The following is a 9,466-nucleotide window of genomic DNA, read 5'->3' as shown; positions in this document are numbered from 1 at the left end:
TGTAGGCATCTCTTTAGTTTCATTAGGTGTTTGCTACATGCTTGTGTCTAGGTTGTTATTGTTTATGTATAAAAGTCTTTAGTAATCAATGCAATAATTATTTTTAGTGGTCTTGATGTTGCCCTGTTGATGGACAAAGTTGGAATCAAAGGGGAAACCGCTAACAAAGTGGCTGCAAATGCTGGAACTTTTGCTGTGGCTTATGCAGTGCACAAAGTTTTTGCTCCAGTGAGGATAGGAGTCACATTGACAGCAGCCCCCTTTATTGTACGATATCTGCGAAGTCGTGGGATTTTAAAGAAAAATATTAAATAAACATTTTATTTAGGTATTTTAAGGTTTTTCACCAGTTTTTAATACCACTTTAAGAGAAATTTGTGTTTTTAGTATTATGTACAATCATGACGTCATTAAGGTATGTTTGTATGAACTAATCCTGCACAAATGTTCAATACCTATCATAATATCATGGGAGCCACAAAATTTTTGTTTAGGGTAGGCCATGAAAGAGAGACAAACATAGAAGCCATGTTGGAGTGAAATTTTGTTTTTGATTTAACCTCAATTTTTGATGAAAAAGTGTAACATTACGAGGTGAAAATAAGAGAAAATGTATTGTTTGTCTCTCCAGTATCAATAATTGAAGTTAAATCAAATGTCAAACTACTGTCAAATTTTTTCTCGACTTACGTAAATTTTGTCAAAGCCACCCTAACTAAAAATTTTGTAGATCACACGTTATTTTCGGTTAGAATCTAATTGTACTTTACAAAACTCCAAATTAACTCCTAAATGGCGGCATATAAAACAGTTTCCTGAAAGTGCTGTCTTTCTGTGGGACCATTGCGACTTCCTCTGCATGTTGCTTGCCTTTCTTTCCGCTCACATCTGAGATAACGCGCGTGCAAATGTCATCAAAGTGGTACCTAAAACCAAGTATAGTTACAACTCACTCATTCGAAACTCACTTATTTCCAAAGGTCTTCAAATTCTCACAAAACGATTGAATGAACCAAGAGCCCGTTCTCTTATTCCTAATGGCACTGTACCCAGCGACTGTGGCCCAAAATGTAAATAAGTCAGCACAACGAGGTACCATTTCGGACATGGAGGACGGACCGTCTAGTTCGATGTCATCGTCTTCGTCAACTGTAGAAACTAAAATTAACTAAAGTGGGCCGACGGATGGAAAACCTACTTCTTTGGCACCGCGTTCCTTGACACGACTGGAGGATCAGAACTTTGGGTTTCCCTGCTAAACGGGAGCGGTTTTTGCTCATCAAAAGACGTTGTATTGCTTTGACCGGGACGCGACAGCTGTTCACACCATAGATGACACCTGAAGAACAAATTTAAAAAGACAATCATTTTGGTTAGTTAGTACCTTCATCTCCGTGTGACATTATGCACACGAAGAAACTAGACTCGTCGGTGATTGTCATCATGACTTCTTCAATCTTCCTCGGAATTTCAGTGTGACTTAGATTATCTCTAGTGATTGTTTTAAAGCCAAAGTGCTGGAAAGTCATTTCTAGTTGCTCTTTATCACGTCCCGTGCCTTGGCGAGAATCCAACTTGGTTTCAGCTGGTGGCAAGAGGTGCTGACATGCTGGATCAATTTCCCGGTAGAAATTCTCTTGATTTATGATCAAACAAACTCCTGGTTTGTCAGGATGAATGTCATACTTGTTTTCCGAACTTACAAACACCGCATTATCCGCACTGATGTGCGATTCTAAAGATGCAAATTGTAGGAGACTTGTATTGGAGTTCAGGATTTCATCAAAGATCGTCTTATCTTTCTTATTACCATCGGAAGTCCTGCTGCTGCTGGTGGATGGGGTAATAATGGTTGGTACCAACTGTTTTAAATTCTCACACAAATCTAATTGATCCATGTGTTTCAAAACAGCGCACAAGTTGCTTAAATTGTCGTGTTTTATATAGCCAATGCTCTCCCAATGAAGCAGATATAATTCCAAATACTGAATATTCCAGAGTTTGAATCCCACACCCTTCTTTTGCATGTCCCGGCAAGTTAGATCTAGCAACTGTGTGACGTCGTTTTGATCAAACCCCTCGCACATGAAATACAGTGCTTTCCGCGCTTTGTTGATATGTAAGGAAGTGAAGGAATGATGGGGGAGGAAAACTGGACCTAACATTTCTTTGGTGAACCCCAGTCCTCGTAAGATTTGGTAATTTTGGATAATACAAATCCCTTCTATTAATTTCGCCTGCCATTTCTCGTTGTTCAAGTTTTGTTGGATTGCCCAGTTGTAAATGAGTTTTTCGTCGTTGTTTTTTAACAGTTGCTGGAGTTGGTTCAAGGCAGAGGGATCGTTGACTAGTAAATAAATAAGAGACACCTAGAAAATAATGTTTTAATTCATTTCTCAAGTGCCGACTATTACCTTTTCATAGACTTCCAGTTCATTTTCGATACTCATAACCTGCTCCAATGTTATTGTTATTGGTTTCGTCATAGCAGGTGGAGTCGCATCTGTGGTGTCTGTTGCGGAATCAAAACAAATGTTCTCTGCTACATCTGTGAAAAAATAGCAATTTTCTAATTTAATCTCAGAGCCTCCAAAATTTCACCGCTTACTCAGTCACATATTTTCACCCCTAATTTTTTAGACACATGCACAAGTTTAGTGGAATTTGAAATGCTCAGCTGTCATCTTGATTCATTTTACTCTTTTTATAACTAAATTATCAATAAAACGACGTGACAACATAGATGTTTAGTTAAATACAAACATGACTTTAGATCATCATTTTATTACACAAAGTGACTTCGAAGTTGCTAAGTAAGAAAATGTGAGGTTAGATACACTCACTGTCAGATTGTTGCTTTGTTTACCTCGGTTATTAGAGTCTTCTTCTGTCATGTCACTTTCTTCATCTGGTAAATCGTCATCGTCTTCATACTCTTCATCATCGTCATATTTTGGCAATATTGCGCCCATACTTTGCCTTTCTTTGCGACGCAGAATTGATAAAGTAATTCAAGGTTATTGACATAAGTAAGGGACTTCCCCTCGACTAATCTAGAAAACACATTTGACTTAGACTTTTAAGCGCAAACATACAAAACTTTAGTAAAGATAATGTCTTTAGTATATTTTACTGTGCTAACAATGAAATCATGTTAAGTAGCGATAAATTTTGTGTTGCAGAATATTAATATGCAAAAAGTTCCAACATCAAACCTATAAAAAATTAAAAACCATTTTGAACATTAAAAAATTGCAGTACCTTTTTCCCTCTTATTGACGCCTCTGATTTCAATGAAAAGATTACAGTAAATATCGGATATAACGTCAAAAGTTAAATACAGTGGAACCTCGATTATCCGGGCTAATGGAAGGGAAGGATCGCACGGATAAGTGAAAATCACGGTTAATCGAAACAACTTTTTTAGCGAATTACATACTATTGACGACAACGAAATGTGTACGGCAAAATTGCCTAGCGTAATTTTCACTTTAAATCATAGGCGCACTTCTCATTGTCATTTATGACAATTGATGACAGTAGTTAGTTAAAATCGGCTAAACATTGAAACATAGGTAAAATAAAATGTTTAGAGAAAAATCAAAAAGAACGCCACTGGTCAAAGTCTGATTTACATTATGGAAATTCAGAGAAAAATCCATGACAACGAAAAAGTCGTTCACATTTCGGTGTCGCCAGTAGTACTACATTGGCGTATATCTATATAGGTGTCCCAGAACTCGTGACCCAGAGAAAAAAGGCTTATGAAGGCAACAATTCTGAACCAAAATTTCGAAACAAAAATTTTCTAGCTCAAAAAATAATCCAGTTAAGACAAAAAAACGGTAGTCAATCCGGAAGCTGAACGGAATTTGAAAATCGGTAACTATGGATACACACTATTGTTCATTGGTCAGGTGAACATTACACTCTCGTTGCCTAGGAAATTTTACTCCATTTCTAGAATAAGCTTCCGGGATTGGTTGTCAATTTTTTATCTTTTCTCTAATACTATTAAAAATTTTTAAAAATATTTTTGGTTAAAAGTAGAACATATTACACATTTCTGAATCAAGAAAATTAATATCTAAAAAAAATATAGGTTCCAATTTAAAATAAGAAAGTTGAGTATCGCCCAAAAAATACTAAGACATTTAGAAAAATTTTAAAATCATCAGTTTATAGTAAATTAAAAACCATTCAATTTGTTTTTTAAATTTTTGAAATCGGTTCATAAATAAAAATTCTACAACGCCTGCCGTTTCAAAAAAATCACCCTGTATCATTTAAATAAAACAAACAAAATAAGCATGCATTAGTGTTAGGTAACGTTACAACCATAGAGTTAATTAAGGTAAGCAAACTATCTTAGAATCCGTCATTATTTTAATTTTTTTCGATTTTTTTTTAAATAGGCTTTAAAATTCAATTTTGAATTTTCCGAAAATCCAAGTAGCCTTTAGACCAAATGAATAATTTGTCACTGAAATCAGTGGCGTCAATAATAGGAACAAAAAGTACTGCAATTTGGCTTAAAAAACGAGGAGAAAACAATTTTTTAATAATTGTTCAATATGACCATAAATTTTGAATAATACAAACATGTAATCACCGTAATAACGATACGCGTATTGCGTTGCAAATAAGTTTATTTTCAAAATTACAAACCAACGTTACCTAACACCATGTATAGTCTTGTTACTTTTCATAGGGATTATAAAAACTGTTTCACATTTGACGGCGACTTCTACAGCTCCTTGGGAAGCTTATTTACCGTTTCAATTATATTTTTTACTTTTGCAAATTCTTTTGGTACTAAGTTTCTTTCTCTTTTGGTACTAAGTTTTGATTAATTCTTAACTAATGTGAGATGTTGACACACCACACTTTGACAACGTGTTAACCTCAAAAATCGTTATTCAATTTTCCCCTAATTTTCACCCTAAAGAATTGAAAGCCGGATTTACACCAAAGAATTTTCGAAAATTTACACTGGAGAGTAGACTGATATCAATGAGCTGGACTTTATATATATTATCTAAAATTACTCTTTATATTTTATTATTATTATCTTTATTATTTATTCTCTTTATAACTTTATAACTTTTCGAAAAGTCGACCAAACCAAATGTAGTCCTTATTTTTCAAAGTCTTGCACTTTTAATTTTTAAGGGGGCTGGATGTTCTTTAAAATTGTCTTTATTTTTATTCGTAGACATAAACTTTTTGTTTAAAATCATTTCGAACATACAGGGTGATTTCTTAAAAACGGCAGGCGTTGTAGAATTTTTATTTATGAACCGACTTCAAAAATTTAAAAAACAGATTGAATGGTTTTAAATTTCCTATAAACTGATGATTTTAAAAAATTTTTAAATGTCTTAGTATTTTTTGGGCGATACTCAACTTTCTTATTTTAAATTGACACCTATATTTTTTTTTCATAATTTAGAAGATATTAATTTTCTTGATTCAGAAATGTGTAACATGTTCTACTTTTACGAAAAATATTTAAAAAAAATATCAAAAATGAAAAAATTTAGGCAATAAAAGTTAATAAACTCTAGGTGCGTGGTGTCAAATAACACAATATCGTTATTGTAATGTCAAAAAGCAGCAAATAACAGAAATAACAAGTTTTCTTTCAACAAGATGGGGCTACACCTTACAATGCACAATGCATTTCTCGCAGGTGTCAATTGTGCAATGAAAAAAACGGGATGGCGTTTCAACAGTATTTTAATTAAATTAGGTAGTTGTTTTTTCTGATTTGTAATTATTATTGTTTTTTGTTATTAATAATTTAAAAAAAAATGCCGATTCTTTCTGTTATTTGCTGCTTTTTGACATTACAATAACGGCATTCTTTTATTTGACACCATGCACCTAGATTTTATTAACTTTTATTGCTTATTTTTTTTCAATTTTGATAATTTTTTAAAAAAGATTTTTGGTTAAAAGTAGAACATATTACACATTTCTGAATCAAGAAAATTATTATCTTCCAAATTATGAAAAAAAAAATATGGGTTCCAATTTAAAATAAGAAAGTTGAGTATCGCCCAAAAGATACTAAGACATTTAGAAAAATTTTAAAATCATCAGTTTATAGTAAATTAAAAACCATTTAATTTGTTTTTTAAATTTTGAAATCGGTTCATAAATAAAAATTCTACAACGACTGCCGTTTTTAAAAAATCACCCTGTATAAAGTCCGTTTTTTTTTTTAAACCACTAACACCGCAATCTTCCCCTCCATTACAACTGGCAACGTTGCCTATGGAGATTTTTGGTGAGAAAAAAGTTGTCAAATTTTTGACATTTCTGAAAATTAGGCAGTGTTTCCGTTAAAAACGTTTCTTTTACAGCCTGTTGGATTGCAAATCAAAGGATTTAAGAGTGAAAAGACTCTGCACAGCCTGAAAGACCGTTTTGTGTAATCAAATTGTCAATTAGGCAGCTAACCTATTTGATTTTATCACCAAAAGTCACCATCGACGATGTTGCCGGTTGTAAAGTGCTGGGAGAGTGCGATGTTGCTGGTTTTTTAATAAAAAAACGGACTTTAGTATATAGTATATCCGGTGAGAGATTGGGACATTTCGACAGTTGACATATAGGTTGGCAGCAAATTATGCTACAAAATACACTAAAAACACTAAATTCCTACGCGAAATGGGTGACAGGGTTGTCAGTAACCACGGTGAATCGAGTAGATACGGTGGCCGCATCTCTCTAGCCGAGCCGAATGATGACGTCACAGTCGCCCTGAAGAGAGGCGCTTGCATGAACATTTTACGATTATTTCAATAAAATTTCGCAGAAATAATGTTTAAACTTTTATTAACATATCAGAAAATTATACAGCGATTCCTTTCACTTTGGGGAAATACATTTTTAACCATATCTTAGCTATAATTTAGCAGAAATATTATTCCTAGTTTTTTAACTGTTGTTACAATTTTTGTTTCTGTAACATGTTCTATCTGTTTTTTGAATTAAATATAACAAAAAAACACGTAATAATAAAAAAGAAAAGTATGTATATAATACTAGTGTTGGTTTTTTCATTTTTTTAGCATTTTTAGATTTTATGTGTGTTTGTGACTTTCTTTTTGCCCTCGCATATTCTTCTTGACTCGTATTTAATCTTTTTACCTTCATATATGTGCGTTAAAAATATATTGTCAGCTTATTAAGTCGTTAAGTTGCTAAGTCCATTTCGAATTTTTTTAACCGAGGTCGAGATATCTTTTTTTTTTGGGGAACGAAAATAAAATGATCCAATGCTGTACTATTCTGTTATTCTTTTTATAAAATTGAAAACGCATTTTGTTCAAAAATGGACTTAGCAACTTAACAACTTAAACCGACGATATGTGACAATAATGCTTTACAGCTTACAGCAGTGAATAATTTACGGCGTACAGTACAATATTTTGTTACAAAAATTATTAACAATACGTCGTACGAAAATGAGGCCAAAATGCATTTTCTAACTTGATAGTTTTGTAAAATACAATGAGTACGTTTTAAATGACCAACCGTTCTGAACTCTATTGTGTTTATTATTTTATTACGCGTTGATAAAAAATGCAAGGTGGCGTTTGATCAGACACCGACATCAAAAAGTGCCGAGTGTCTTGGCTTGAGACTGCAAATAATTTTAAATCTTTTCACAGTAAAGCCGTAAACAAAAATAAAAATATTGTTAAATCTATTACTAATGAAATAAAAAAAATTTAAAGAATTTCCAGAGGAAATTATTGCTACATATATTCTTCAACGCACATACAGGGTGATTTTTAAAAAACGGCAGGCGTTGTAAAATTTTTATTTATGAACCAATTTCAAAAATTTTAAAAAGAAATTAAATGGATTTTAATTTACTATAAACTGCCGATTTTAGAATTCTTCTAAATGTCTTAGTATCTTTTGAGCGATACTCAACTTTCTTATTTTAAATTGGCACGCATATTTTTTTTTTAGATTTTTTAGATTTTATTAACTTTAATTGCCTAATTTTTTCGTTTTTGATAATTTTTTTAAAAATATTTTTGTAAAAATAGAACATGAAAATTAATACCTTCCAAATTATGAAAAAAAATGACTCCCAATTTAAAATTAAAAAGTTGAATATCGCCCAAAATATACTAAAGGGTCGATTTCAAGTGTGACTTGCGTTACTGCAAATCCCATTTGCAACATAGCAACGCCAATCACATTGCTCATACCTTGGCAACGGTTGCAAATTTGCGTTAACGCAGTGACTTGAAATCGACCCGAAAGACATTTAGAAGCATTCTAAAATCATCAGGTTATAGTAAATTAAAAGCCATTTAAATCAATTTTTAAATTTTTGAAATCGGTTCATAAATAAGAATTCTACAACGCCTGCCGTTTTTAAAAAATCACCCTGTATATAAGAGTTGAAAGATTAAATACTAGTCAAGAAGAATCCGCGGGGGCAAAAAGAAAGTCACGTACACACATAAAATCTAAAAATGCTAAAAAAAAATGAAAAAATTATAACCTAATATATTATCAAAACTTTTTTGTTTTCTTGTCAAAGCTGACATTTTTGGTTTAAATACTAAATAAACTTTTGTTTGATGAATACATTAATTAACAGAAACATTTTTTATTTAAGGTTTTGGTCCACTTTTTCTCTGAACCCCACAATTATAATGTTTTGTGTATTTCTCTGTGTATTCTAGTTTTAGGTCTTATATTTATGTCTTGTATAATCCTTTTAATTCATGGGTACCAACACTAGTATTAGATACATACTTTTAATTTTTATTATTATGTGTTTTTTTGTTATTTTTAATTAAAAAACAGATAGAACATGCTACAGAATTAAAAATTATAATAACAGTTTAAATAATATTTATGCTAAATTATAGCTAAGAAATGGTTAGAAAATGCTTTTCCCTAAAGTGAAAAGAACCGTTGTTTAATTTTCTGATATGTTAATAAAAGTTTAAACATTATTTCTGCGAAATTTAATTGAAATAATCGTAAAATGTTCATGCAAGCGCCTCTCTTCAGGGCGACTGTGACGTCATCATTCTGTTCGGCTAGAGAGATGCGGCCACCGTATATACTCGATTCACCGTGGTCAGTAACTAGGGTTATTTTGTTATTTTAAATTTCGCGCGTATAGTACACTTTTTATTGCGTAGATTTAGTGACTTTTCTGTCATTCAAACTCTCACTGTATGGACTATACATTACTACTTTGAAAAAATTTTGAGCACCATTAGGATTTTATTCAAAAATTCAATGGACCAGCAGCTCAGAGGTCAAATTAGGGATGGTGGTAATTAGCTGGGTATTCCCACACCCAGATGGGAAAACGGTGGATACTATCCAAAAATAATTAGAAAAGGTATCAAAAAAGGGTTTTTTGGCTGGTATTCTGGACTAAGGAACCAGCATGTAGATAAAAAAAAAACTAAATTAA

At 32.3% G+C, this 9,466-nt stretch overlaps 1 protein-coding gene across 3 annotated transcripts; it reads right to left on the bottom strand.

Moving 5' to 3' along the window:
- Nucleotides 1–307: 307 nt before the first annotated feature.
- Dredd (Caspase-8 Dredd) lies at nucleotides 308–3,070 on the bottom strand. Of its 3 annotated transcripts, none has more exons than XM_088036270.1 (6): nucleotides 2,867–3,070; nucleotides 2,415–2,548; nucleotides 1,385–2,369; nucleotides 1,199–1,339; nucleotides 969–1,158; nucleotides 308–926 (listed from the first exon to the last, which is right to left on the bottom strand). In XM_088036270.1, the coding sequence occupies exons 1-6, from the start codon at nucleotides 2,970–2,972 to the stop codon at nucleotides 782–784; spliced, it is 1,701 nt and encodes a 566-aa protein (XP_087892396.1). In that variant the 5' UTR covers nucleotides 2,973–3,070; the 3' UTR covers nucleotides 308–781. The 3 variants fall into 3 exon arrangements, with proteins under 3 accessions (XP_087892396.1, XP_087892397.1, XP_087892398.1); XM_088036271.1 differs by having other exon boundaries at nucleotides 969–1,149; XM_088036272.1 differs by lacking the exon at nucleotides 2,867–3,070 and adding an exon at nucleotides 2,609–2,708.
- Between the last annotated feature and the right edge of the window lie 6,396 nt (nucleotides 3,071–9,466).

Source organism: Gnatocerus cornutus, chromosome 5 (genome assembly GCF_029298725.1).
Source record: "Gnatocerus cornutus isolate USDA-ARS CGAHR chromosome 5, icGnaCorn1.1, whole genome shotgun sequence".
Classification (NCBI taxonomy): domain Eukaryota; kingdom Metazoa; phylum Arthropoda; class Insecta; order Coleoptera; family Tenebrionidae; genus Gnatocerus; species Gnatocerus cornutus.
Note: the sequence above shows the minus strand (reverse complement) of the source record. Positions and strands in the feature narration are given on the sequence as shown.

What these genes read in the sequence shown, in the direction of transcription:
- Dredd (XM_088036270.1), bottom strand. Translation starts at nt 2,972, where the DNA reads ATGGGCGCAATATTGCCAAAATATGACGATGATGAAGAGTATGAAGAC. An exon ending in AACTGGAAGTCTATGAAAAG is followed by an intron (nt 2,370 to 2,414) that starts GTAATAGTCGGC and finishes ATTATTTTCTAG; the next exon opens with GTGTCTCTTATTTATTTACT. An exon ending in TTGAAGACCTTTGGAAATAA is followed by an intron (nt 927 to 968) that starts GTGAGTTTCGAA and finishes ACTTGGTTTTAG; the next exon opens with GTACCACTTTGATGACATTT.